The sequence below is a fragment of the Chlorocebus sabaeus genome, chromosome 12 (assembly GCF_047675955.1).
Source record: "Chlorocebus sabaeus isolate Y175 chromosome 12, mChlSab1.0.hap1, whole genome shotgun sequence".
In the NCBI taxonomy this organism is placed as follows: domain Eukaryota; kingdom Metazoa; phylum Chordata; class Mammalia; order Primates; family Cercopithecidae; genus Chlorocebus; species Chlorocebus sabaeus.
This window is the reverse complement of record NC_132915.1, coordinates 109,614,995-109,642,850: the sequence shown is the minus strand read 5'-3', so window position 1 is coordinate 109,642,850 and position 27,856 is coordinate 109,614,995. Positions and strand designations below refer to the sequence as shown.

Here is a 27,856-nt window from a genome sequence, read left to right as displayed (position 1 = left end):
AGCCCCAAATAAGATTCAACCGAAGATACTCAACAGATGCTGGCTCAAGGAAAATTTGTATTTTAATTATTTTTATGTACAGAAAACTCAACAGTGTACATTTAACCCAGCTTAGTGGCAAGTTCTTTAGCCTTTGCCTTTTCGAGCTTAGCGATACGAGCCACAGACTTGGGACCCAGGACGTTGCCACCCCAGTGACGGCGGATCTGAAAAGACAGAAAGAGGCGGTCAGCTTGACTTGTTTTCTGATATTTTCAAGGTTATTAGTTGCGTTATTCTGTTGGGACTGTTACAAGCTGATCGTCAGAACTTCTCATAAGTTAAGCCAGCCAGTTATTTGGTAAAATGACTTGTGCATGACAATATTTTGTGTAAAGCTCTTACCTCATCGTATCTGTCGTTGTAATTGGTCCTGATAGCTTCCACCAGCTTAGCCAAAGCGCCTTTGTCTTCCCTAAAAGGCAGGAGGGAAAACAAAAGTGGGGCTTTTTTTTCTTAGTTTCCCTTTTAGAACGCAGAAATACTTTCAGTTTTAGCTCAAGACGATCTTTTGCCTCAGATGCAATGTTGACCACATGGTTTATTCAGGTGAAGAAATTCTTAACCATCATTGGCAAAAGTTCAAATACATTTTTTTTTTTTTGAGACAGAGTCTTGCTCTGTCGCCCAGGCTGGAGTGCAGTGGCTCGCTCTCAGCTCACTGCAAGCTCCGCCTCCAGGATTCATGCCATTCTCCTACCTCAGCAGCTGGGACTACAGGTGCCCGCCACCACGCCTGGCTAATTTTTTTTGTATTTTTTAGTAGAGATGGGGTTTCACCGTGTTAGCCAGGATGGTCTCGATCTCCTGACCTCATGATCCACCCACCTCGGCCTCCCAAAGTGCTGGGATTACAGGTGTGAGCCACTGCATCCGGCAAATGTATTTCTTAAACTAAAAGATATGCCTTTAAGGCAAAAGCAAACAACTGGGAGGCATGGATTAAACGAGCTAGGGGAGGTTTGGGGCCAGGCTGTGTACTTACGAGTTCACCTGTGTGAAGGCGACAGTCGTGCAGGTCTTCCTGTGGACTAGACGGCCCAGTCTGGCCTTCCCCTTGATAATGCAGTAAGGGACCCCCATTTTACGACACAGGGCAGGCAAGAAGACAACCAGCTGGAAGAAAGCATTAGCTGAAGAGTGTATTTTGACCAAAAGCAGTAAATTTCAGAGTTCGCTTGGTGGCAATTGCTCAGGGTTAAAAAGCTCATGGATTTGCACTTCAAGGTTGAATTCAGTGAGAGATTCACATCATTGCAAGAGCCACGCATGTGCTGGATCTGTGTCAGTACCGTCCTCACCCACTTCAGTCCCACCACTGACTTGGCATTAGGCCTACTCTCTCTTCCCAATACTGACACAGAAGCCCTTGGGTTAGCAGTCAACAGGCAAACGCACCTCGATGGGATCCACGTCATGTGCAATCACCACCAGCTGAGCCTTCTTGTTCTCCACCAAGGTGGTGATGGTGTTAACTCCTAGAACACACAACCACTTTGTGAGCAACCACAGGGCTTGCTCCCGTCACAAGAAGCTGCTGGGCTCAGCTGTTTACTCAGTGTTAAAAAGCTTGGTTTTGCTCTTCACAGTGATTTCAGGTGAAGAAATTCTACATCACTCCAACAGCCTGCCCCTAGTGTTCACCCTAAGGTGGGGCCTACTCACCTGCTCGAAGGACAGGTGGTCTCTTAGTGGGGACGTCCCCTTTGCCAGCAGCTTTCTTCTCGGCCCGGGCCAACAGCCTCTGCTTCTTCTCTTGCTTTGTCTCTGGTCTGTACTTGTGGGCCAGCTTAAGCAGCTGAGTAGCTGGAAAAACACTCTTCAGTTTAGGCTTGCAGTCAAGGTTCTAATCCTTGTCGCTTAATACAAATGCTAGACCATTGTCCTGCTATATGATGACTATAATGTAATGACAGATGCAGTTCAAGAAACCTAAGGCCATCCACCCTCATGTTCTGGATGAAATAAGGAATCCTTGCCTGAGAAACTCTTTCCATGCCACAGAACTCACCTGTTTGGCGGTCCAGGGCCTGGGTGAACTGGTTAATAGCAGGAGGCACTTTCAGCCGCTTGTAGAGGATGGCTCTCTGCCGCTGCAACCTGATATAGCGAGGCCATTTCACAAAGCGGGTGAGGTCTCTTTTGGGCTGGATGTCCTGGCCTGAGAAGTAAAGGGTGACATCGAGTGAGGTTCAAATCCCACGTCAAGTTCACGTCTGGGGCCGCCAAGAAGGGTGTTGGTGCATCAGCGATCTTGGTGGTTTAAAATGTCATCACCATCTTTCAGATAGCAAATATTCTTTTACATCATCTGCACACAAACACCTGAGAACCCGAGAGCATGATGCTTTTCCTCATCTAACAAGCCAAGGCGCCACCAAGTACAGCAGAATTGTTGTTCTAGTGCCTCGCCGTGACAATGCTACTGTACTTGTTTCCGGATGGCTAAGCTGACTCCAAGGTCACTACCCTATTGAGCTGAATGCTCACACAGCAACTCCCAATGAAAGCAAGGAGCACGTGTCATCATTACCCCCGTCTCTAAGAGACACGGGTTAAGGACTGCGACCACTTTACACCCACTAAAACCTACAAAATACGACACAACCCAATTACCATTTTCCCTTGGGAAAACAGTGTTCATTCTGCCGTTACTCACCAATGCCAAAATTCTTAGGTCTCTTCTCAAACAGGGGATTCACCACTTTCTTGGCCTCCTGCTTTTTCACGACAGCAGGGGCCGGAGCCACCTTCTTTCCCTTGGCCTTCTTTCCTTTCGGCTGCGCAGAAAGAAAACGTCAGTTAAACCGCCGCCTCCACTCGCTTTGTCCGGGGTAGGTCTCGGGCTGGCTCCTCCAAAACACGGGGCGCCGACAGCCCCTGCCTGAACTAGACCGGCGAGCAGCGTTCTGCAGCCCCCCAGCACCACCCCTCGACAGGAGTGTCTCACATCAGCACGAGCACGCAGCCCCCAGGAACCCCGAGCGGCCGGAGCCCGGCTAAGCCCGAGGCCACGCTCTCTTCGCGTCGCCAACCCAGGAGACGCCCCGAACTCATGATCCCTCTGGATCGCGGCCCCGCAGGTTCTAGAAGCAACAGGGCGGGCTCAGAACTCGTCGCTCAAGACCTCTGGAGCGGCCCCCAGGAAGCCCAGGAGACGCTAAGGCTCCGGGCGCCTCGGCCCCGTCCACTCCGAGCCGCGCACTGCGGCGCTCCAGGCCCTCCTCCCCCAGCCCAGCAACACCGGGATCAACGCATCCCGCTCCCGGCCGCCCGGGACTCTAGTCCATCTCAATGTCTCCGCGCCACACCGGGCAGGGCTCTCCTAGCGCCAGGCGGAGCAGGAGGCCCTCCGCGGCCGCGCCTGGAGGAGGATGGCAGCGGATACACCAGAGACCTGGCTACAGTGGCACGGAAATAGCACTCACTCACCATCTTGGGCGGCGGGAGGAGAAAGAAAGAAAAGGGAATTGTGGGTAATATGTATGCGGCCTTGGAGATCGCGAGAGTTCATACCGGCACGGGATTTCAGATTTAAAGCAACAGCACTCCTATAAATGTAAAAAATCGAGGCGGGGCCGAGAGGCTGCGGCGCGGCGGGGAAGAGACGCTGCGGCGGGCGGGCCCGGCCGGGGGAGAGACGCGGGAAAGTGCGGGTCCCAGAGGCGCTTGTCCACCCCGCCCCAGGCCGACCCGGCGGACGCGGCGTCTGGTGCGCGGGCGCCGGGGTGGGTATGAGGGTGTGGTGGGGAGTGGGGATGGAGGTGGGGTGGGTGTGTGGCGGGTGTGGGGGGTGTGTGGGTGCGTAGGCGCAGAGGTCGGGGATCCACTTTCCTACGTGTGACTTAATTCCCCCACCCCGTCAAAAATGGGCTCAAACAACGCGAGTGCTTCCGGGAGTCCGCTGGGCCGTGCGCCAGGCCGCGAACCTAGGGGCCCCGGACCCTCCCTGAGCACCGCGCGCAGAGGCCCGGCCCGAAGGCCAGGCAGGTCCGGCGCCGAGGCTGTCCAGTGCGGCTTACGGCAGAGGCCGAGAGGCGCGCGGGGCTTGAGCCCCTTGTCCCGGTGGAGGAGCCATGAGGGATGTTAAGCGAAGGAGTGGAGTGACCCCCCCTTTTTTTCTTTTGAGACGTTGTCTCCCCCTGTCGCCCAGGCTGGAGTGCAGTGGCGCGCTCTCGGCTCACTGCAACCTGCGCTTCCCGGGTTCAAGCGGTTCTCCTGCCTCAGCCTCCCGAGTAGCTGGGACTACAGGCGCCGCCACCACTCCCCGCTAATTTTTGTATTTTCAGTAGAGACGGGGTTTCACTATGTTGGTCAGGCTAGTCTCAAACTCCTGACCTCAGGTGATCCCTGCCTTGGCCTCCCGTGCTGGGATTAGAGGCGTGAGCCACCGCGCCCGGCCCGAATGACCACTTTTTAGGACCTCTTCTCTGCCGCGCAGAGACTGAAGGGAGCGGGTCCCAGTGCAGGGATGAGGTCTGGAGCGGGGCAGCCGGAGTGGGAAATAGAAGGAAAGCGTGGATGTAGGCGGTGCAGAAGGACTCCTCCGATGGGAGGGCGTGGTGAGGGTGGCGGCGGGCTAAGAAGTTATGCCAGGGGCTGGTGATGAGCTTGCAGGCCTCTCTGGGACACTCTGTGGGCCTGGATATGAAGTCTGGACTGCAGCCCTGGACAGGGCTTGGAGGGCTGGCCAGGAGTTCCAGGATGAGCTTGCTCTGGCAAAGGCGGGGCCAGAGGAGAGTCCTGGAACCCCCTGCAGTGCCTGCTGAGGGACTGAGTTCATCTGTGTTTCAGTGATTGACTTTATTGGGCAGAAAGGGAATCCCCAGAAATCTGCGTGTTCTGCTAAGGTCGGGGCATAGAGGGTGCCCGGGTTGACTCTGCCTGCACTCAGAGGTCTGTGCTGCACTCTATAAGGTCCCAGGTCTTCCCGCTGCGCTGCCTGAGGCTCGGCCATGGCCCAGCAGAGAGCCCTGCCCCAGAGCAAGGAGACGCTGCTGCAGTCCTACAACAAGCGGCTGAAGGATGACATTAAGTCCATCATGGACAACTTCACGGAGATCATCAAGACCGCCAAGGTGGGGGTGGGGGGGACCACCAAGGGGAGCAGGGTTTGGGAAGAGATGGAGACAGGAGAGGCCAGGGGCTGAGCAGCGTGAGTGGATAGTGTTCCAGGCAGGAAGCACCCAGTGCACAGGGAGCTGGTCAGTAGATACACCAAATAATGGCACGTCCTGGCAAAGCAGCACAGGGGACTCTGGCTGGACTGCTGCGGCCCCAAGTCCAGCCCTTACTGACAGTATGGGTTTGGGTGGAGATTTCACTTTTTAGTACCTCAGTTTCTCCTGCATTGTGGGGTCCTTATGATGACCCCACAATGACCTTATGATGACTGGTGAGTTTACCTATGTAAAACAGTTACTTTGGGCACAGAGCCAGTGAGCAGGAGAAAAACAGACTGAGGGGAGAAGTGGGGGGCCCTCCAGGCAGGTGGAGCGGTCAGCACTGGGGCCTGCTGACTGCTGCAACTGCACTAGATTGGGCTGGATCCCTCCTGGCTGTTGCCGACCTGGCAGGCTCCATAAGCGATGATGATAAGTATGGACGCTAGCATGTACTAAGTGCTTGCTATGTGTCAAACCACGTTGTGAGGCTGCCTATGCCTGTTCTGCTGAATCTTCATGAGGACTCTGAGGTGGCCACTGTTGTCCTCTTCATTTCAGGAGGAAACCCAGGCCCAGGAGACTTAGTGACTTGCCCAAGGTGACTCAGCTCATAACTGGCTGAGCCAGGATTTGAACCCACAAAGTCTGGGTCTTAACCACTGAGGGTACCTGACACCCACCCCGAGCTGAGCCCTTGCAAGACCTGCTGGGAAGTCCTGTCCAGGTTAGCCGAACGCACTGGCTGGGCTCCTGGCCCCTCTGTTCACCATCTGAGACTCCTTACCCACACCAGTCTGTCCCAGTCTCGCTTGGCCACCTATAAACCAGGGGTGGCAGGCCAGGCTTCTGTGAAAATGTCATGGGCTGATGGTGGTTAAGTGCGTGACACAGCCTGGCACCTGGGAAGTGATCAGGAAATGGTCGCTGAAAAGAAAATACATCATCCCTTCACTCATCCAGCAGTTTACCAAATGCCAAGCAAGTGACAAGGGTTCCCACCAGACAGGGCTCCCACAGCCCAAAAAGACTGGTCCAAGATAAGCCCCCATCCCTGCATGTAGCACAGTAACAGTGTGAGTTGCCTCCATTTGTCTTGAGCAAGGTGCCTGTTGTCTCCCATGGCCAGAACAAGAGAGGGTGGAACTGAACCTTGCCAGAGGTCTGGCTGACAGCACTCAGGTCTGTAGACAGCACCACAGACAGGTTGTGGATAGTGTGGGCATCCTGGGCAGATGACACTTACCGTAAGCTGGGCTGGGCCGGGCCAGGGGTGTGGATGCCTTGACTGGGTTGATTCTAGGTTTTCTTGTTTGCCCCCAGATTGAGGACGAGACGCAGGTGTCACGGGCCACTCAGGGTGAACAGGACAATTACGAGATGCACGTGCGAGCCGCCAACATTGTGAGTGGCCAGGGTGGAGGGCACGGCCTGGGCTCCAGGAGCATCAGTCCCGGCTGGGGTTTCCTGGGTGGAGTGTAGGGGGTTTTGGGGCTGGTCTGCTTTTCTTCCCCTGAGAAGGAGCAGAAGGAGGCAAATGTAGAGACGCTTTGGTTTCACCACTCAGCAGCTTTAAAGAATGACGTGGGGGCAAATCATTTCTCAGGAGATCGTCCTCACATAGGGCACTTGGAGGAGGGCTGGGCAGGGAGCCGCCCTGGCAGGGAGCCGCCCATGCCCATCCTGTAGCTGTGCAGTGGCAGGGAAGAGGGCAGCCCTTCCTGCTAACTCACGAGTTCCTAAGGTCAGTTGTGAGTGAAAAGACAAACAGCCGAATGGAACTGTAGGCGCCATTGGATTCCTTCGGATCACAGGAGAAACACAGCAAGCAGATATTCCTGCAGGTGCACGTCCAGGGCTCAAAATGCACGACAAAAGGTCTCACAGGAGCTCTACCCAGGTGGCAGCCATACTACCCCTACCCCGGGGCAGGAGGCAAAATGGGATCATAGTTTTATCTGTGGAGTTTGAGTTTTTCAAGAGCAGAATGTGCACCTGCATGATTGGACTGGAGGCCAGTCCTGCAGGAGTGGAAGCCAGAGGCTGAGGGAGGGGAGGGCCTGCCCTGCAGAACTGACATCCTAGTTTGCTCAGTTAATTCTCATAAATGAACCTGTGGAGGTCAGGGGTAGAGTCCCACTTTGCAGATGAGGAGCTGAGGCTCCCAGAAAGGCCATCTCTTGTCCCACATCAGCCACCTGCAGGCAGGGCCACTGTCACCCCTCACCCTGTGCCCGCCCTGGTTCTGATGGCCACAGGTCCGAGCTGGCGAGTCCTTGATGAAGCTGGTGTCCGACCTCAAGCAGTTCCTGATCCTCAACGACTTCCCCTCAGTGAATGAGGCCATCGACCAGCGCAATCAGCAGCTGCGCGCGCTGCAGGAGGAGTGCGACCGGAAGCTCATCACGCTGCGAGACGAGATCTCCATCGACCTCTATGAGCTGGAGGAGGAGTATTACTCGTCCAGGTATAAATAGCGCTGGACTCCCCATGCAGAGCGGGAGCCCGCCTACCTGGGCCGGGCCAGCAGGCAAGGCTGCCTTCTGCTGTTTCAAATTCTTGCTGGTCTTGGCAGTGGAGCCGTGCCTGGGTTTCAGAGCAGAGCTTCTGACCAGAGCATTTGATCGACAGACAATTCACAACCATCTGCCAGGGCCCTGGGCCTTTCCCACAGTGCAGTGTGATGAAAACCACAGGACTCAATGCCAGTCGGATAGGCCAGGTCTGGAGAAGGGAGGCGCCTGGCTGTATCCCCCGCAGGTCCTCTTCCCAGAGCCTTCCTCCTCAGGCAGTGCCTTCTGGGGCTGGGCTGCTCCTGTTAGCTTCTGAATCCATATGTAGAGATTTCAGCCAAGGCTGGGCCAGCCCCTCTTGGGCAGTCAGGTCCACACCTATGTCCAGGGCACCAGGGTTACAATTCCATGTGGATGTCACCAAACCCCAGTGTGGAGGCAGGGACAGTCATAGGAGTGTAGGGGGATGAAGCCCAGGCAGGCAATGAGGGAATGGCCTTGAAAGCCGTTGGAGCTCCAGTTTCTGACCCACTCAGCCTTATCCACGGAGCTGGAGCCGACCTACATTCCAAGGCTCGTGCTGGGCCCCGGGGATGCAGAAGGGTCAAAACCCATTATCCTGACCCTCGTGGGGCCATGTAAGAAGCTGAAACCTTCGGCCGTTTGAGCTGGAGGGGCCCTGAGAAATCAGAGTCTCTGATTTCTGATTTCTGTGGGGCCCTGGGGTAAACTTAGGCTGGAGACAGGGAGGCCCTCCACTCTGCCCCATTAGCTTAGAAAATCAAGATTCAGTCCAGCAGAGGCAGTGTCTGTGTCCTTCTTGTGCCTTCTCCTGGACAAACCTTCCTGGTGGTGGATTTAAAATGCCCCTTTCTGCCCAATGGCCGTGCTGGGAGCCACAGATGTCCAGAGCCAGCATGACCTGGGACTTGGTTTCCCTGCCCTGGGCTCAGTAGCACTGCTCAGCTGCAGTAGTTCTAGAGTTTTCCAGGGCGTTCTGGGGAATATTTGGTCTTCAGTACTCATTAACTCAGCAGATATGAGACAGCATTTCCTCCACACTAGTGGCTGAGAGGGGTCCTGGGGTGTTTCACACCCTTCTGGGCATCTCCTTCCACAACTGTTTGGTTTGTCTGTCTCTTTGAGGCAGCCACTGTCGCTGAGGGCCCCTGGACAGAGCAGCTGTGGGCCTGTAATTCAGCCTGCCTGCCTTGCCATGGGGCAGGGAGAGAGGGAAGCTGCCCATGGCCCTGCAGCAAAGCAGGGCGCAAACCCAGGACGTGTGTGCCAGGCTTCCCATGCCCTCCCCCAACAGTCCCTTGGCTTCACCCAGAGGGGCTTCCAGGCCAGCCTGTGTCTCCTCCCGCAGGCATGCTGTCTGCACCAGCGCCCCTGGGGGCCTCACACAGCTCCTGTGGCAGAAGCAGCTGCTCCCTCCTCTGTACGTCGCCTTTAAGCGACAAGGGCTGGGCTGAGTTTCCTCTGTCCCTTCCCAAAGGGCGCTCCGTTCCCCGCCCCATCCCGCATGAGCTGTTCGTCCGTGCTCGCCTGTCCCCTCTCCGCTGTTTAGTTGCTCTTTCTGGCTCTGCCTATCCTCCGCTTTCCTCGGGATGCCACTCTGTGCCCAGGACGGTTCTGAGACTGAACACTGAGGGCAGGAGCAAGAGAGGAAGCCAGGGGCGAGGCAGGCCGTGGGAAAGCCAGGACCCCTGCCTGCAGGTTAGCACGAGGCGAGCATGGACTGTCACAGCTGCGGGCATGGGAAGGGCTAGCTGTGCTCTTCACCTGCATCCTGGCTGCCGCGAGGATTCCCTGCGTTAGAGGTGAGGACGCCTGCTGGAGGCCACCTGGCTGGTGTAGCACTACCAGGAAGTGCCAGGGCCTGTGTTCCCAGCTGTCGCCCCCTTCAGGCTAAGTTTCAGGCAGCGACCGACCCAGAAAGAAGACACAGTCTCGGCCCTCCAAGAGCTCTTTGCAGTGCAGTGACACTGGGGTTTCTGCAGTCAGGGAGGAGGGAGGGCTGCCAGCCTGACAGCTTCTTGCAAGAGGAGGGGGACCAGCACCAGCTGGGAAGCACAGGCTAGGCCAGGCCCACGTGGAGGCTGGGCAGGAAGGGCTTGCTGAGGTCACACAGCTGCTGGTGGTTGGGCCAGGGCGGCTTCCTCCTTTAAGGATGCTGGGGTGGCTCTCAACGCTGGCCCCTCTCTCTGCCAGGCCTGCTGACTCGGGTCAGATGGAGCAGGAGTGGAGAAAGGGAAAGGCAGGTCTGGGGTGTGGTCGTGTTTTCTTAACTCTGCTTCTGTCTTGCTCTCCCCTCCCCTGGCTTTCCTCTCTGCCTGCTCCTGTCTCTCCCTGGGGTTTCTGGTGGTGGAAAAGCTCAAGCCTTTGCGAAGCTAATGACCTGCCTCTGTGCGAAGCTTATGGGAGGCTGGACCTCGACACAGACTCTGCTGATGGCCTCTCGGCCCCTCTGCTGGCGTCCCCGGAGCCCAGTGCTGGCCCCCTACAGGTGGCAGCCCCTGCCCACTCTCATGCTGGTGGCCCTGGCCCCACTGAGCATGCCTGAGCCTCTGGGGCCACCCTTCGTTCTCAGGAACAAAACCTGAGGCTGCCCTCTGGATGCCGCCATAGCCTTGCTTCTCTCAGCCTAGGTTCCCATTTGGGGACTTCCTTGGGAAGCTTGTTAGCCCAGGGTGGGTCCAGCCAGGACAGTAGGGAAACAGTTGTTTCCCTAGCCATTTCCGAACAGCACATCATTCCCTGAGTTGTCATCTCTGTTTGCTGCCTCCCTGGCTGACCAGGTGAAAGAAGGTTTCCAAGCTAGGTCTGGCATGTTGGGGATCTCAGCAGTGGGGCAGGAGGACACGTGATTTCAGGGGAGTCCTGACCTGAGCCTGTTGTCAGAGTTGGGAGGGGCTCTGAGCAGTGTTGGGCAGGCTGGGTCTCCCATTCTGAGGCCAGGGTTCCTGTGCAGAGCCCCACCCACTGGTTTTTGCCCTGAGCCACATATGTCTGTGCCATGGGCTAAATGCCACAACAGGTGCGTGTGACAGCGGCTGCCCACACACGTGGAAGCTAGGTGGGACTCATTCCTAATTCTGCCTTTGTAATGAGACTTGATTAAAACTCCACCACCCTTTTGTGTTGCTCCTCTTTCTTCCTCATTCCTCGTCAGTTCAGGACCACCCTTGGTCTCCCAGCAGCTGTCCGAGCAGCAGCTCCTCAGCTCTGCCTGGACAGCCTGGCCTGAAGTCACCCTCTCGCCATTGGCACCTGGTAGGTCCCCAGTATTCAGTGAATGGACCTGCTGCCATCATTGCACATCCAGGCATCTGTGCCTCTGCTGGCATCTCATCCTCACTGCCACCGGAGCCGGTGCTCCTAGTGCCGATATTTCAGAGAGGAGAGAATGTGGACTTAGAAGGGGTGAGGTGTACCCACCCCTAGGAAGTGAAGTGGCAGAAATCAGAACTTGAACCTGATGGAAGTCTAGACCCAGTGTCTTTTGGTGCCAGGCTCACCTTAGAAATGTAGAAGTCACAGCACTGGGCAGGAAGTGTGAGGGGAGCACACCTGCCCCCTAACTCCCCCACCCCCAATTCCTCCACCACCATCCATGTGCTTCATCTTCTCATGGGGAGGCCATCGTCTTCCCCGATGTGTGAATGAGGTGACAGCCCAGGATCCAGCCTTGGGGACAGGTGAGAACACAGCTGACCCGTCACCACGTGAACCAGAGAACCTCACAGCCAAGCAGCAGGCACTAGACAGACAGGAGCCTGAGGCCTAGCCCTGACTCTGGGTCTGGCTTTTGGGGTGGCCTAGGGAAGTTGCTTCCCCTCTGAGGGATGATTTCCCCATTGATATGTGTGGTGATCTCCTGCACTGTTTTAGCTGTGGAAATGCCTTGTACTTAACCACTAAGGAAGAAAAATATTACAACCAGATGGAAGCATATAGGAAGGGAAAGCCCGGAAGGGACTGGCCAGACTTCGTGGTGGGATCCCACTTGTCCTGCTCCTAAAAACCTGAGCAGTGAGGCCTTCTGCCGTCAGTTTTGTTTTCTGCTTGACCAGGACCATCATTCCCATGTGAAAATCAAGTCGTTTCTCCTTAGAGCCAAGCCACTCTGCTGACCCCTTTTCCTCTCCAGCTCCTGGCTCTTGGCAGCAGAGCTCCATGGGGAAGTAGCTGATACCCATTTGCGGTTCTCTTGGGCCTGTGTCAGACAGGTTTTGTCTCCATGACTCTAGCAAAACTATGCGTATTAAGGTCACCAGTGGCCTTCATGTTCCTAAGCCCTGGCCCATCCTCAGTCTATGTCACTCTTTTATCCCAAGCTCTTTATTTTGAGGGCAGTTGAGCTCATGGAAGTACTTGTCAGTTTGCCTCTCTGAGCACATTCTTCTTCTCCCATCACCACAACCAAAATGGATGATGATTCCATATCCTCTAGTATCTAGTCACATTCAGATTTCTTCAGTTGTTCCCCAAATAGTTTTTTTATGCCTTTTTTTTTTTTTTTTTCCCCTATTCCAGAGGTCTTTTCTTTTTAGCACCTATGATGCCATGAATTCATAGGGAAGAGGTTCCAGCAGCTCAGGCTCCTTCCCATTGGTTCTCACAAAGGGCACTTCTCTGGGTGGAGCAGGCTGGCGCTTCAGTTGAATCCGGGTACCTTTCTCTTTGGCTTCTTTCTTTTTCTGATCATTTTCCTTCACGCGTTTCAGGAAGCCATCTCGGCTCTTAGAGTCCTTCATGTGCTCATTACACATATTAATTCTCTTGGCAAGAATCTTGCCCTTAACTTGTTTGTTTACAACAATGCCAGCAGCATGCTGGGGAACATTGTAGACTCTTGCAGTTGAGCCATGGTAACACTTGGGGGCCATTCCTTTTTGAACAGTACCCATTCCCTTAATGTCTACACTATCACCCTTCTTATTGATTCACATATACGTGGCCAAAGGAACAACTGCATGTTTTCTAAAAGGCTTAGAGAACATGTATCAGGTACCTCTCCTCTTTCCCTTTGTGTTCGTCATTTTGGCCAGTTACTGGAAGATGGCGGTTCCAGCTGCAAGGCTTTTATGCCTGTTTTTATTGTGTGTTGCATGTGGTTGTTATTTTGGAGTCTTAAAATGTAAAACAGGACCAGGTCAGGCATGGTGGCTCATGCCTGTAATCCCAAAACTTTGGGAAGCCAAAATGGACAGATCACTTAAGGTCAGGAGTTTTGAGACTAGTCTGGGCAACATGCCAAAACCCCTTCTCTACTAAAAAAAAATATAGAAATTAGCTGGGCGTGGTGGCTCACGCCTGTAATCCCAGCACTTTGGGAGGCCAGGGCGGGCAGATCACTTGAGGTCAGGATTTCGAGACCAGCCTGACGAACATGGAGAAACCCCATCTCTACTGAAAATACAAAAATTAGCCAGCCGTGGTGGCGCATGCCTGTAATCTCAGCTGCTCAGGAGGCAGAGGCAGGAGAATCGCTTGAACCCAGGAGGTGGAGGTTGCAGTGAGCCGAGATTGGGCCACTGCACTCCAGCCTGGGCAACAAGAGCAAAACTACCTCAAAAAAAAAAAAAAAAAAAAAAAAAAGAAAGAAAGAAAGAAAAAGAAATTAGCCAGGCATGGTGGCACGCGCCTGTAGTCCCAGCTACTTACGAGACTGAGGCAGGAGAATCACTTGAACCCAGGAGGTGGAGATTGCAGTGAGCCAAGATCATACCATTGCACTCCAGCCTGGGAGAAAGAGTGAGACTCCCCGTTTCAAAAAATAAAACAGGACCAGAGTGGTGGTGAGATGGGAGTGAGTCCAGTCAGATTCTGGAGGTGCTCTGAAGGCACAGTTGACAGGATTTGCTGAAGCATTGGATGTGGGGAATAAGAGTCAGTGGTTTCAAGGTCTGGCCCAAGCACCTGGAAGGATGGAGCCGCTTTAACTGAAAAAAGGGTTGGCAGTTAGAGGAAGAGATGGGGCTTGGGGGGGGTTAGATGCCCATTCTGAACTCAGTAGGTGATGCCGTTAAGATACCCAGCAGTTCAGGGGAGTCATCAGCAGCGTCACACCCATCCTCCATGCAACATCACCTCTAGCCTGGTCTGAATGGCAGTGGATGTCAGAACTAATTAACCTTAGTATCATTGTAGTTGGCATTCAACCCCACACTGCTAAATTTGACTGCCCTTTTCAAAAATGAAAAAGGTATATGTTTCTTGAGACAGCCTGGAACTCCAGGCTAGAATGCAGAGGCGTGATCTTGGCTCACTGCAACCTCTGCCTCCCGGGTTCAAGTGATCCTCTCTTCTCAGTCTCCTGAGTAGTTGGGACTACAGGGGCCGGCCACCATGCTCGGCTAATTTAATTTTTTTGTGTGTGGAGACAGGGTTTCGCTATGTTGCCCAGGCTGGTTTCCAACTCTAGGGCTCAAGTGATCCTCCCGCCTTGGCCTCCCAAAGTGCTGGGATTACAGGTGTGAGCCACTGTGCCCAGCCAAAAAAAACTTTTTTTAATCACTTCATGGCAGAAGTTAGGGGAAGAAAGTTTAGTTCTGTTTCAAATACAACAGTTCTTACTGTTTCTAATATATATACATTAGCAGCCACCTTTTCAAATTGTAATTTAAGACTAAGTTCTCCCTTCTCAACTAACAGGGTGGCCCTGGAAGGGGCTCTGGGTCCTTAACGAGCCTGTAATTTTCCAGTGCAGGAACTGGGGTGTGGTGGGTCCAAGCCTCAGACCATGACCTCTCCTTTCTCCTGCCCCTAGTGAGTTATTATAAAGGCCACATCTTGTGTTAAAAATCGTAGTGTGGGCCAGGCACAGTGGCTCATGCCTGCAGTCCCAGCACTATGGGAGGCGGAGGTAGGTGGATCACCTGAGGTCAGGAGTTCGAGACAAGCCTGGCCAACATGGTGAAACCCCGTCTCTACTAAAAATACAAAAATTAGGCCTGGTGCGGTGGCTCACGTCTGTAATCCCAGCACTTTGAGACGTCGAGGCGGGCGGATCACGAGGTCAGGAGATCGAGACCATCCTGAGTAACACGGTGAAACCCCGTCTCTACTAAAAAACACAAAAAATTAGCCGGGCGTGGTGGCGGCGCCTGTAGTCCCAGCTACTTGGGAGGCTGAGGCAGGAGAATGGCGTGAACCCGGGAGGCACAGCTTGCAGTGAGCCGAGATCCGGCCACTGCACTCCAGCCTGGGCGACAGAGCCAGACTCCGTCTCAAAAAAAAAAATTAGCTGGGCGTGGTGATACACGCCCGTAATCCCAGCTACTCGGGAGGCTGAGGCCAGAGAATTGCTTGAACCCGGGAGGCGGAGTTTGCAGTGAGCCGAGATCTCGCCACTTCACTCCAGCCTGAGCGACAGAGCGAGACTCCTTTCCCGGGGCGGAGGGAAGATCGTAGCGTGTAAGTCTATTTTTCAGAGCAAAAGTCACCGCGCAGGGGCTCTTCCTCGAACACGCCGGCTCCCTCCGGCCCAACACTTCTCCCTTTTCACCCTGGGACTTTCTTTGGCGCTGCCCTCACCTGACAGCCACACGCTTGCCAGGTTTATCAGTCACCTCTACGGCAGACCCTCGCCAAGAGCACATCTGTGTGTGTGACACGCTGCTTGTGTCCCCTAGGACTGAAGCTAGGGCCTGCCACGTGCCAGGCGCTCAGTCTGCGTCCGCCTGAGACCGGAGGCCCCCACTCCAAAGGACTGAATGAATGCACTGCTGGTCATTCCCTCATTTCGCCCCTACTCATGAGCGCCTGCTGTGCCGGCTGTGGGGGTGAGGGGAGCGCAGGGACACGTGCGGGACCCGGGTGATGGAGGCGCTGCTGCCCTGCCTCGGGGTCCCCGGCTGCACCGACTCCCGGCGGAGATTGGCTGCCCTCGGCCCACAATGCTGTGCGCCCCGCCCCGCGCGCCGCTTCCGGCGGAATCAGGCCTGACTAATCGAGCACGCGGGCTGGCGGCTCGGCGCTCGTCTGGCGGCGCCTGCCCGTGTGTTGGTTTCCGGCGGACGTGGTGAGAGTCGCACGCGCAGCGGGGAAGGTGTGAGTCGTGAACGACCCGGGTCTCCGCCATGGCCTCTCTACTCGCCAAAGACGCCTACCTGCAGAGCCTGGCCAAGAAGATCTGCTCCCATTCGGGCCCGGAGCAGCAGGCGCGCACGCGGGGTAACGCACATGGCCGGGCTGGGACTGAGGGGCCTGCGAAACGGGGACGCGGCCGGAGCCTGTGTAGACGAGTCTGTAAAGTACTGGAAAAAAAAAATCTAAGTGACTTGTGAAATTACCGCCGTTTCCATTGCTTTTTTTTTTTTTTCTTGAAAAAGACGGAGTCTCGCTCTGTCGCCCAGGCTGGAGTGCAGTGATGCGATCTCGCCTCACTGCAAGCTCCGCCTCCCGGGTTCAAGAGATTCTCTTGTCTCAGCCTCCAGAGTAGCCGGGATTACAGGCGCGCGTCACCACGCCCAGCTAATTTTTGCATTTTTAGTAGAGAGGGGGTTTAGTAGAGGCAGGAGTAACGGTCAGTCAGTGGGAAAAGACCCTTTCAGTCCCTTCACTACGGACATGGTGCGGTGTGGGGAGGAGGAGGATGGCAGAGGGCTCCTGCGCTTAGGGTTCTCGTGGCCTGGTGACCAGGCTGCACAAGGGAAGTAGATAATCGGGCGGGGAAGCCGACAGCGGGGACTTGTCAGTGCTGTCTGGGCCCAGGAGGAGAGGAGAGCAGCAGGGTCTCTGGACCCACTAGAGGTTAAACGGGGTTTCCTTTTTATTCAAGGACGGTATATTGGTGATAGTAAATCCAAAATCTTGTGAATTTTCTCATTACTCAGTATGTCTTCCGTCTGTCTTTTCTCATCCTTTTTCAAGTTTTTTTTTTTTTTTCATTTATTAAAATGATTCAGCTCCTATTTTACATACTGATTTCTCCCATTTAAAATGTAAACATTGTCCGGGCACGGGGCCTCACGCCTGTAATCCCAGAACTTTGGGAGGCCGAGGCAGGTGGATTACAAGGTCAGGAGATCGAGACCATCCTGGCCAACATGGTGAAACCCCGTCTCTACTAAAAATACAAAAAATAGCCGGGCACAGTGCTGGACGCCTGTAATCCCAGCTACTGGGGAGGCTGAGGCAAGAGAATCGCTTGAACCCGGGAGGCGGAGTTTGCAGTGAGGAGAGATGGTGCCATTGCACTCCAGCCTGGGCAACACAGCGAGACTCTGTCTCAAAAAAAAAAAAAAAAAAAGTAAACATTACCCCCAGCAGCTAAAATGAAAGCCCTTGTCATTGTGTTTGATGGCAACATGGTAGCTTATTGTGAAGCAGGGTCAGAACTTGTTAGTAGAGGTGGATATTCAGGTTTTTCTAATTTTTCACTCAAATCATATGATGAACGTCCTTGAAGCCTGGTCTTTGTGCATGATGGATTCTCACAAGCAGAACTACTTGGTCAAGGTTATGGTTCTGAGTTGTAGGATCAGTGTGTCTCTGCCTCCCAATCCTGATCCTCTTTTTGCATACACCTAGGATCGAAGCCTTGGTGAACCTTTCCTGCCTATTGAATGGGCCATGAGATTGGGACGGCAACTCTTTCTTTTTTTTTTTTTGAGACGGAGTCCTTTTCTGTTGCCCAGGCTGGAGTGCAGTGGAGTGATCTCAGTTCACTGCAACCTTCACATCCCAGGTTCAAGCTATTCTCCTGCCTCAGCCTCCCGAGAGGTTGAGAATACAAGCGCCTGCCACTACGCCTGGCTAATTTTTTGTATTTTTAGTAGAGACGGGGTTTCACCATGTTAGCCAGGCTCCTCTCGAACTCCTGACCTTGTGATTCGCCTGCCTCAGCCTCCCAAAGTGCTGGGATTACAGGTGTGAGCCACCGCGCCCAGCTGGGATGGCAACTCTTTCTTATTTTGCATTTCAGCGGGCAAAACTCGAGGCCCAGAAGCTGCAGGGCCCCCAAAAAAGAAAAGGAAGAAAACACAAAAGAAATTCCGGGAGCGGGAAGAGAAGGCTGCTGAGCACAAGGCCAAGTCCTTGGGAGAGAAGTCTCCAGCAGCCTCTGGGGCCAGGAGGCCTGAGGCAGCCAAAGAGGAAGCAGCTTGGGCTTCCAGTTCAGCCGGGAACCCTGCAGGTGAGAGGCCTCAGGACATGTTGGTTCTGTGCAGGGCGGGGCTGGGGCTGGGCTTGGGCTTGGTCCCCTCTGTTGTTAAAAAAAAAAAGCATTGTCAGGCACACAGGGATAGCACAAGACTTCCCCAAGAGCAGTGATCCTGGGAGCGCTAGGGCGGATGGGACCGAAGGAACTGTGTGGCGTTCCAGGCCACATGGCTAGGAGGATGTCAGGGGGCAAGGCCGTGTCTCTCTGAGGACCTGGAGCAGCTTGACTTGAGCTTCACTGCCCTCAGGTCTCTGCAGGGGCATCGTGAGAGCCCACTTGTTCTGGGGCGCAGGCTACAGACTGTGGAGGAGGTGGTTTGGCTGGCGCCGTAGGACGTGTTTTCTCATACCACAGTGACCTACCTGGCAAGGCGCTCAGTTACCTGTCCTGGAGGATGTTGTAGGAACCCGTCTAGGTTGAAGCGGTGGAGTGGAATTTACTGAAATTGCCCTGCAGATCCATGAGTGGCCACAGTGGGACAGGGATTTGTGGCCCTAGGGAGGGAGGGAGAGAGGGCCCCCTGCAGTCCTGTCTCCTTCCCTGCAGATGGCCTGGCCACTGAGCCTGAGTCTGTCTTTGCACTGGATGTTCTGCGACAGCGACTGCATGAGAAGATCCAGGAGGCCCGGGGCCAGGTAGGCAGGCAGGTTTGCTGGAGTGCTGTCACTGCTCTGCCTGTGTTCTCCCTGGGGTCGGCTCTCAGCGAGGGGCTGTAGCCCCTGTTCTCCCCTCTACAGTGAGTCTGCCAGGGCCCCAGCAGCTCTGCCCTGGGAGAGCAGTTATTTTCTTGGAGAACCTCAGTCCCCAAAGTTATCGGCCTCCTTCCTTCTGGGAAGCTGCCTTTGCTGAACTGACACTGGGATAGGCACCTCCTGTGTCTGTTTCTCCGAATGTGTGATAGTCCTGTGAGTTGAGCAGGGACCTGAGCTGAGTGGGTGGCACAAGAAGCACCAGTGCAGCTCTTTGTGCTGAACGGTGCTGTCCCCTCTGTGTTGGCCCCTACCCACCCTTTCCCTGGGGCCCTTCCTTAAGGCCTCATGCTGTGTGGGGGACAGTCCCCAGCTACTCTCCTCCGCCATCCCAAGGTACAGCGTATGGTTCCTAAGAGGCGATCAAGGCTCTGGGCCCTTGTTCCTGAAGCACAGGCCTCCTTTGGGCTAGTGTAGGACTCTTGTTGGCCCGGGGATGCGAAGGGCCACTGGGGAGGGCTTGGTTTGGGCACCTGGTGAACAGAATAGGCAGCGGTCAGAACAGGTGTTCAGACCCCAACTCCAAGTTCTAGGCAGTGGTGTTGACCCTCCTCTTCTGTGAAACATGTGGAGCCATGTTTGTAACGTATCCTGGCATGGGGTAAGCGCCTGGGAATTGGAAGCTGTGATTCTTACTTGGGGGTCCCTTCTCCCTTTTGGGGTTATTTGCATTTTTGAGGAACATCCTCTGTTGTGGAACATTGAACTCCGTGGGCCCCTTGTTCTGCGTGAGGATTTCCTCACCTGCCTTCCAGCCCTGATTCTTCTCAACCGTGGGCCAGGCTGGGGGACCCTGGGGTCGAGAGAACTTTAATGAGTGGGCGCCTCTGCCCCCAGGGCAGTGCCAAGGAGCTGTCCCCTGCCGCCCTGGAGAAAAAGCGGAGGAGAAAGCAGGAACGGGACCGGAAGAAGAGGAAGCGAAAGGAGCTGCGGGCGAAAGAGAAGGCCAGGAAGGCTGAGGAGGCCGCGGAGGCCCAGGAGGCGGTGGAGCCAACCCCAGAGGGGGCCTGCACGGAGCCGCAGGAGCCGCCGGGGCTGATCTTCAATAAGGTGAGTGGGAGCTGGGGCGGACTGGGTCGGCTTCAGTCCTCAGCGTTGCCCCTTGTTAGCTTCATGACCTTCCTCCGGACTTCATCACATCTGTAAGGTGGTGACGGAGACAGCGCAGGTCCCTTAGGGTGCCTGCCAAGACTGGGGCCTAGTGTGGGGCTGGCATGAGCTCATGTCATACCTTCTTCCCAGGTGGAGGTGAACGAAGAGGAGCCGGCCAGCAAGGCTCAGCGCAGAAAGGAGAAGAGGCAGAGGGTGAAGGGGAACCTCACGCCGCTGACCGGGAGGAACTACCGGCAGCTGCTGGAGCGCCTGCAGGCACGGCAGAGCCGGCTGGACGAGCTGCGCGACCAGGATGAGGGGAAGGCGCAGGAGCTGGAGGCCAAGATGAAGTGGACCAACCTCCTGTACAAGGCAGAGGGCGTGAAGATCCGCGATGACGAACGCCTGCTGCAGGAGGCCCTGAAGCGTAAGGAGAAGCGCAGGGCGCAGCGGCAGCGCCGGTGGGAGAAGCGCACGGCCGGCGTGGTGGAGAAGATGCAGCAGCGCCAGGACCGGCGTCGGCAGAACCTGCGCAGGAAGAAGGCGGCCCGCGCCGAGCGCCGCCTGCTCAGGGCTCGCAAGAAGGGCCGCATCCTGCCGCAGGACCTGGAGCGCGCAGGCCTGGTCTGAGTCTTTCCCACCTGGGGCTGCCGTCTCTGTCCTGGGAGGCTCCAGGGGATCCTCTGAGTCCTTGATGCTGGCTCTGTCCCAGGATCTCCACAGACCGCGGCCTCTGCGTGTGAGGGGCACACTGTCGTGCTCTGCTGAGTTGTGAGGGCTCAGATCACGTGTGTGAAAGAGAATGTTTCTGCGTCATCCTTCAAAACAGGGTCCGGGGCCTTCAGACCCGGGCCCGGGGAAAGGGCGAGCCACACTGGGGCCCAGTCTTCTTTCCCGGGCCTGAAAGCTTCCCCAAGGTTTGCAGGGTCAGGGAGGAGGAACGGTGGGGGTGGGCAGTCACTGCCCCTTTCCTGCTGCCTGTGTTCGCAGGGGCCACAGGACGGAAGAGGGTGGCCTCTGCTGCCCAGCCACGTTAGTCCGCAGCTGACTGGAACAGAGGACAACCCTGAGGTGTGGCGTGTGGGCACCTGGCACTCAGGAGTGGTGGGAGCACATCCAGGCATGGTGCCTTCTGGGGCAAAACCCCACATCTGCTCCCCCCTTTCTTGGCTTCTGCCTGTTGGGGTCTCATTCCTTTCTGTTCCTCAGTGCCTCGGGGCGGCATTTCACCTCCGAATTCAGAGGGAGGGAGAGAGCAGTACCTTCCCCAGAGGCCACGCGTGTGAGTTGGGTCAAGTGCATTGGCCCAAGGGAAAGAGAAAGAAAGAGTAAAAGCTGGAGAGAGTGAAGTGATTGGAAGATATGAAATGGAATGGAAGAATTAAATCCAAAGCTCCAGGCAATCAAAATGAATGCAGGTTGAATAAACTCAGGTGAATTTTAGTGACACGTGGGTGATACCGCTGTAAATAAAATTCTTTTGATGAAACTCTCCCGTTAACGAGACGAAGATTGTAACCGAAAGGGAGCTGGTGTGACTGTTAATAGTGACTACTGATGAAAAAGCCCCGTGAAAGGTCAGATGTGAGATGGGTATGAGCTTGAGCTAGGAGACAGACACAACAGTATCTGGAAAGAATACATACCCTTTCCAAGCGTATATGGAACATGGATGGGAATTGACCACCTACTTTGTCTAGAAAGGAAGTCGTAAGATATTTCAAGGAATCAGTGTCGTTACCTGACGTTAAATGTCGTTAAAAAAATTTTGAGTTAGGCCGGCGTGGTGGCTCAAGCCTGTAATCCCAGCACTTTGGGAGGCTGAGACGGGCGGATCACGAGGTCAGGAGATCGAGACCATCCTGGCTAACACGGTGAAACCCCGTCTCTACTAAAAAAAAAAAAAACTAGCCAGGCAAGGTGGCGGGTACCTGTAGCCCCAGCTACTCGGGAACCTGAGGCAGGAGAATGGCGTGAACCTGGGAGGCGGAGCTTGCAGTGAGCTGAGATCCAGCCACTGCACTCCAGCCTGGACGACAGAGCGAGACTCCGTCTCAAAAAAAAAAAAAAAAAATTTGAGCTAAACCTGAGGGTTTCCTGTTCCCACCTCCTCCTGGCTTTCTCTACACTCCCGCTTCCTCCCTGACACTTGTTCACCTTGGGACTCCATGCATAGTCTGCTTGTTTTTAAAATACAGTACTTATTTTTCAGACACAGGGTCCCCCTATGTTGCCCAGGGGGGAGTGCAGTGGCTATTCACAGTTGCAATCATACTGCACCACGGCCACGAACTCCTGGCCTCAAGCGATCCTCCCACCTCAGCCTCCCAAGTGGCTGAGACTACAAGTGCATGCTATTAAGCCTGGCTTAAAAAACAATGTATTTATTGAAGATGTGAGGTTCAGTAAGGCCACCAGATCAGGAGATAATTGCCATTGAAAAGATAGTTTGCTACAGTTTCCGGGAGAAGGGGCACCTCCATGCCACACAGGGCCACACGGGGAAGTGCTGGAGTCTGTCAGGAGGCAGGAGAGGGCAGAACTGTGGCTGAGAGCCCGTAGTGTGGTTTCCATGGGAAGGAGTGGGCAAGGCAGTGGGGAGGCTTAGGCTTGGCTCATTGGAATGATTTCAGCACGCTCTGGGGTGGAACACCTGCCTGCTCGGTGAGCTCCGCAAGGAATGCCCCGCATCGCTGCAGTAACTCCCGTAGACACCGTGTGAGGGCTGCGTGCAGGCTGCTGTGGCCCTTCTGCAGCTCAGTGTGGATGGCTTCTCCAGGGTCAGCCAGAAGCAGTGGGGTCAGAGCAAAAACCAGGGCTTCCCAGCTGTGAGGCGTGTGCCTCCAGCTCACTGAGCTGCCCTGCTTACCCCACAGGAAGTGGGAAGAGGTCTGGGAGGGCTTACTGGGGAAGGTGACCATTGACCTTGACCCCGAACGATGGGAAAATTAGGATGGCAGAAAAGGGCATTCAAGAAAGGAAGAATTGGCTGGGCGTGGTGGCTCATGCCTATAATCCCAGAACTTTGGGAGGCTGAGGCAGGCAGATCACCTGAGGTCAGCAGTTCGAGACCAGCCAGGCCAACATGGCGAAACCTCATCTCTACTAAAGTTACAAAAATTGGCCAGGCGCGGTGGCTTACGCCTGTAACCACCACTTTGGGAGGCTGAGGCTGGCGGATCACCTGAGGTCGGGAGTTCAAGACTAGCCTGGCCAACATGGTGAAACCCTGTCTCTACCAAAAATATTTTTAAAAAATAGCTGGGCGTGGTGGCAGGCACCTTTAATCCCAGCTTCTCAGGAGGCTGAGTCAGGAGAATCGCTTGAACCAGGGAGGCGGAGGTTGCAGTGAGCCGAGATCCCGCCATTGCACTCCAGCCTGGGCAACAAGAGTGAAGCTCCATCTCAAAAAGAAGAAGAAAAAAAAGATACAAAAATTAGCCGGGCATGGTAGTACGTGCCTGTAGTCCCAGCTACTTAGGAGACTGAGGCAGGAGAATCGCTTGAACCAGGAGGGGAAGGTTGCAGTGAGCCAAGATCACGCCACTGCACTCCAGCCTGGGTGACAGAGTGAGACTCCATCTCAAAAAAAAAAAAAGGAAGAATTTTATATACGATTGTTATATGAAATATAACATACATATTATATATACTATATATATAGCTAGAGAGATGATATATAGATATAGATCTATAAAGAGATGGGATCTTGCTGTGTTGGCTAGGTTGGTCTTGAACTCCTGGCCTCAAGCAATTCTGCCGTCTCAGCCTCCCGAAGTGCTGGGATTACAGGCGTGAGCCACTGCTCCTGGCCAAGAGAGGAAGAATTTTTTGTTTTCTCTAACAAAGAAGGGAAGATCCTGACACGTGGGGAGTTTCCCTGGGGACAGAGTTCCTGTGAGGACAACCGGTCTGTGCAGAGCCTTGACTCTCAGGCCAAGGACTGACATGTCCCTAGAGCAGAAGAACTGTGTCTGAGTCCCCGATGAAGGTCTCGAGGCACAAGGCAGAGGACAGAAGACTCAAGCCCAGCAATACAGGCTGGGGCAAAAACACAAATGGGGTGGTCAGCCGCGGGACAGATCAGCGGGAACTCTGGCTGTGCTGGCAGGATCCACTAACTACATAAAGTCATCAGTAAACATAGACAGTACGTTTTTTTATTTTTATTTTTTTGAGAGGGACTCTTGCTCTGTCACCCAGCCTGGAGTGCAGTGGTGTGATCTTGTCTCACTGCAACCCCTCCGCCTCCCGGCTTCAAGCGATTCTCCTGCCTTAGCCTCCTGAGTGGCTGAGGTTACAGGCGCCCACCACCACACCCAGCTAATGTTTATGTTTTTAGCGGAGATGGGGTTTCACCATGTTGGCCAGGCTGGTCTCAAACTCCTGACCTCGGGTGATCTGATCACCTCAGCCTCCCAAAGTGCTGGGATTACAGGCGTGAGCCACTGCGCCTGGCCCATGGACAGGACATCTGTGGGTTGGTGGGAAAGGGCTTGTCTTGGGTCTGTGCAGCTCCTCAGTTTCTCAGTCCCGGTATCATCGTGATCCTTGGAAAACAGAAGATTGCAGGAAAGAGTAGAGAGATGACCTGGTTCCCCAGTATCAGGAAGGCCGAAGTGGCAAAGGGAGCAGAGACCTTCAGCGGTTCACGGGCAGAGCCAGGCCATGGGGGAAGGACCTTCTAAGACAGCTAGAGGCCGTGAGTCCACCTGCCGGGCAGCGACTCACGCGTTCGACTCAGACTTTTGGGTTCTGTCTCTGCTGCAGTGTCCATACCTGTGAAAGGGTACACTCGGGGACCTGCTGCGAAGGGCTGTGTGGTCTCATGAGATGACACCAGCAGTGTGCTGAGACTCACGCCTGGGACGTGGCAAGATCTTGGTCACGCTTAGCTCCTGTTTCACGAAGAAAGCTCTGCGGCCTGGGCCTGCCATACCCGGCGGGGGACTGCTCTCGGCTGATGCTCCAGTGAAAGGGGAGCACCTGGGCCCGGGGCAGATGCAGCGAGGTTCCCAGCGACCAGCAGCCGGAGTGACCCCTCTGGGCACTTCTGCATTCAACAAACCTGGGCCAGGCTCAGCGCAGGCCAGGCGGGCGCTTTGGGCACATCTGTGGAAGGAGTGAACGAAGCTCCCCAAACACCCAGGCCTGAAAGAGGAGCAACAAGAAAGGAGTGAAGGAGTGGGGAGGGGGCGGTGAAGAGACTTCGGGAGCGCCTCCCCCTGGCAGGCCTCCCATCCATCCTCTCTGACCTTCACAGAGTTCTGCAAGGAAATCACCTCACCAAGGACGCGCTCCACGGCTGGGGCTTCTGCCTGCATTATCCAGCAATGAGGCCGCACCCAGAATGGTGCCCGGCACTTAACACTTAGTGGGCGTTCAGCAATTGTCTCTCTTTTTTTTTTTTTTTTGAGATGGAGTCTCGCTCTGTTGCCCAGGCTGGAGTGCAGTGGCACGATCTCAGCTCACTGCAAGCTCTGCCTCTGCCTCACGCCATTCTCCTGCCTCAGCCTCCCTAGTAGCTGGGCCTACAGGCGCCCGCCACTGCGCCTGGCTAATTTTTTTTGTATTTTTAGTAGAGAAGGGGTTTCACTGTGTTAGCCAGGATGGTCTCGATCTCTTGACCTCATGATCCGCCCGCCTCAGCCTCCCAAGGTGCTGGGATTACAGGCATGAACCACCGCGTCCGGCCTTTTTTTTTTTTTTTTTTTTTTTTTTTGGGATAGAGTTTCACTCTTGTTGCCCAGGCTGCAGTGCAATGGTGCGATCTTGGCTCACTGCAACCTCCACCTCCTGGGTTCAAGCAATTCTCCTGCCTCAGCCTCCCGAAAGCTGGGATTACAGGCATCTGCCACCACGCCCAGCTAACTTTTGGATTTTCAGTAGAGACGGGGTTTCACCATGTTGGCCAGGCTGGTCTTGAACTCCTGACCTCAGATGATCCACTGGCCTTGGCCTCCCAAAGTGCTGGGATTACAGGTGTGAGCCACCACGCCCGGCCAGCAAATATCTCTTGAATGAATGAATGAATGCCTGTGTGATCAATGCTGAAGCCGTGATGAGCAAGGATATGACACATCTGAGGTCGCAGATGCTGAACTTTCACCCCAATCCCACTGCAGGGCCTGTGTCTGCCATGGCTTTTTTTTTTTCTTTTCTTTTCTTTTTTTTTTTTTTTTAGACAGAATCTCACTCTGTCACCCAGGCTGGACTGCAGTGGCACAGTCTCGGCTCACTGCAGCCTCTGCCTCCCAAGCTCAAGTGATTCTCCTGCCTCAGCCTCCTGAGTGGCTGGGACTGCAGGTGCATGCCACAATGCCTGGATAATTTTTGTATTTTTGGTAGAGACAGGGTTTCACCATGTTGATGAGGCTGGTCTCAAACTCCTGACCTAAAGTGATCTGCCCACTTCAGCCTCCCAAAGTGTTGGGATTACAGGCGTGAGCCACCGCGCCAGGCCCCTTTCCCTCTTACTGGTCTTCTTTTGATTTTAGTTTTTAAAACAATCTTTTCAGTTTATTGTTGTAATATTCACTGACAGTCTTTTGTTTTCTTGTTTGTTGACTTTAACAGGTGCTTTAGGGTTTATAGTATGTCTTTAATTTATCACAGTCTACTTTCCTCTAGTATAAGAACCTTACAGCTGGGTGCAGTGGCTCACGCCTGTAATCCCAGCACTTCGGGAGGCTGAGGCGGGTGGATCATGAGATCAGGAGTTCGAGACCAGCCTGGCCAACATGGCGAAACCCCGTCTCTACTAAAGATACAAAAAATTAGCTGGGTGTGGTGGTGTGTGCCTGTAATCCCAGCTACTCGGGAGGCTGAAGCAGGAGAATTGCTTCAACCACCAGGCAGGAGAATCATGTGCCACCACGCCTGGCTAATTTTTGTATTTTTAGTAGAGACGGGGTTTTGCCATGTTGTCCAGGCTGGTCTCAAACTGCTGACCTCAGGTGATCCACCTACCTTGGCTTTCCAAAGTGCTGAAGTTATAGATCTGAGCCACCGCCCCTGGCTCTTATTTTATTCTTTTACACTTTCTTCCAAAATTACTCTGTGTTTAATTAGAACAATAATAACAGCAGGTGGCATCACTGAGCGTTCTCTGTCAGGTGTATCTTGCCGAGCACTGCCCCTTTGCTCTCAACTTTCATCTGAGGGTTTTCATCTGAGGGTGAGAGAATGGGGAGTGGTGGAGGCGGAAAGCTCTGCCCCAGCTCAGCAGATCACATTCCCCAGTCGGAGGAGGAGGTGAGCGGTACCCAGCACTGCCCCTGGTAGCCCACGGGGTCTGATCCGGGGCCTCTGCCCCCTCAGGGCCTCTCCAGCCGAGGCACCTCAGTGGCACAGTTTGTCCTCAAACATTGTAGGAGGGGCTGAGAGGGGCCTCCCAGCAGGTCTGTCCACCTCCCCAGCACCAGAGCTCTCCTGGGTGGGAAAGGGAAGGCCCTAGACCGGGGTGCAGGCTGCTCGGCCGGCTTCCTGTCTTTTTTCTAACAGAGAGTCTTGTGTGGATGCGGTGACATAGATGTGTCACCCACCTGGGACCGAAGGAAGCTGCAGGAAGGACACCCAAGGGCCTTGTGGCGTCTCTCCTGCACCCTGCACTTCCCCGGGGCCAATGCCAAGGGCAAGGCCTGCCATGGCGGGCAGCAGCGCCTCTGCTGGACATGCCGCCTCCTGCCCCAAGCCCAGGGCTCCAAACTAGGCCCCCCACTGAGCATCGATTTCCTGAGTCCCCTCCAAGGGCTCCAGGACTTGACCTTGAAGTTCCCACCCGCCTGAGTCTGTGTGTTTTAGGCCTGCATGGCCTTCCCTGTCTGTGCCCTGTGTCCACCCGACTGCTGCCATCCTTCAAAACCCAGCCCAGTCCCACCTCCTGGAGGAGGAAGGGGCCCTGCCCACGTGGCCTCTGGGGTGTCTTGGACCAGGACAGCTGCAGCGGTCCCTGCACGTCCCTGTTACAGGTGGGTGCCTGTCCTGAAGGAGCCCAGTCATCCCGACAGGCCTCGGCCCTCTCTGGCCACCCGGGCTCCCTTGCCCTTCCGGGCTGGGCTCAGCAGAGGCTCCTGGGGCTCAACTGGGCTGAGTGGAGTCGTGGGTGGTAGAAGAGAGGGGCACTTGGCC

General features: G+C 54.9%; 3 protein-coding genes, 4 non-coding genes and 1 pseudogene across 8 annotated transcripts; 2 read left to right on the top strand and 6 right to left on the bottom strand.

The window, feature by feature from the left end:
* Positions 1–37: 37 nt before the first annotated feature.
* RPL7A (ribosomal protein L7a) lies at positions 38–3,572 on the bottom strand. The gene is made up of 8 exons (XM_037986981.2): positions 3,472–3,572; positions 2,699–2,819; positions 2,051–2,200; positions 1,705–1,845; positions 1,438–1,517; positions 1,025–1,155; positions 385–454; positions 38–206 (listed from the first exon to the last, which is right to left on the bottom strand). Exons 1-8 carry the CDS (start codon positions 3,472–3,474, stop codon positions 102–104), a joined length of 801 nt encoding a protein of 266 aa, XP_037842909.1. The 5' UTR covers positions 3,475–3,572; the 3' UTR covers positions 38–101.
* LOC119620202 (small nucleolar RNA SNORD36) lies at positions 550–617 on the bottom strand. The gene has a single exon (XR_005236678.1). It is a non-coding gene; the product is annotated as a small nucleolar RNA SNORD36 (small nucleolar RNA).
* On the bottom strand, positions 1,227–1,299 carry LOC119620200 (small nucleolar RNA SNORD36). Its single transcript, XR_005236676.1, has one exon. It is a non-coding gene; the product is annotated as a small nucleolar RNA SNORD36 (small nucleolar RNA).
* On the bottom strand, positions 1,590–1,662 carry LOC119620201 (small nucleolar RNA SNORD36). The gene has a single exon (XR_005236677.2). It is a non-coding gene; the product is annotated as a small nucleolar RNA SNORD36 (small nucleolar RNA).
* Positions 2,281–2,355, bottom strand: LOC119620204 (small nucleolar RNA SNORD24). Its single transcript, XR_005236680.2, has one exon. It is a non-coding gene; the product is annotated as a small nucleolar RNA SNORD24 (small nucleolar RNA).
* Positions 3,573–3,633: 61 nt separating the features above from the next.
* MED22 (mediator complex subunit 22) lies at positions 3,634–10,854 on the top strand. 2 transcript variants are annotated; one of them, XM_073022079.1, is made up of 5 exons: positions 3,634–3,767; positions 4,957–5,117; positions 6,525–6,605; positions 7,460–7,668; positions 10,091–10,854. In XM_073022079.1, exons 2-5 carry the CDS (start codon positions 4,995–4,997, stop codon positions 10,278–10,280), a joined length of 603 nt encoding a protein of 200 aa, XP_072878180.1. In that variant the 5' UTR covers positions 3,634–3,767; positions 4,957–4,994; the 3' UTR covers positions 10,281–10,854. The 2 variants fall into 2 exon arrangements, with proteins under 2 accessions (XP_072878180.1, XP_037842911.1); XM_037986983.2 differs by having other exon boundaries at positions 3,638–3,751; positions 7,460–10,854.
* A 1,257-nt stretch (positions 10,855–12,111) lies between these two features.
* Positions 12,112–13,303, bottom strand: LOC140712999 (large ribosomal subunit protein eL21-like; annotated as a pseudogene).
* Positions 13,304–15,710: 2,407 nt separating this feature from the next.
* On the top strand, positions 15,711–21,218 carry SURF6 (surfeit 6). The gene is made up of 5 exons (XM_037986965.2): positions 15,711–15,895; positions 17,649–17,858; positions 18,432–18,520; positions 19,472–19,684; positions 19,877–21,218. Exons 1-5 carry the CDS (start codon positions 15,802–15,804, stop codon positions 20,354–20,356), a joined length of 1,086 nt encoding a protein of 361 aa, XP_037842893.2. The 5' UTR covers positions 15,711–15,801; the 3' UTR covers positions 20,357–21,218.
* The last annotated feature ends 6,638 nt before the right edge of the window (positions 21,219–27,856 follow it).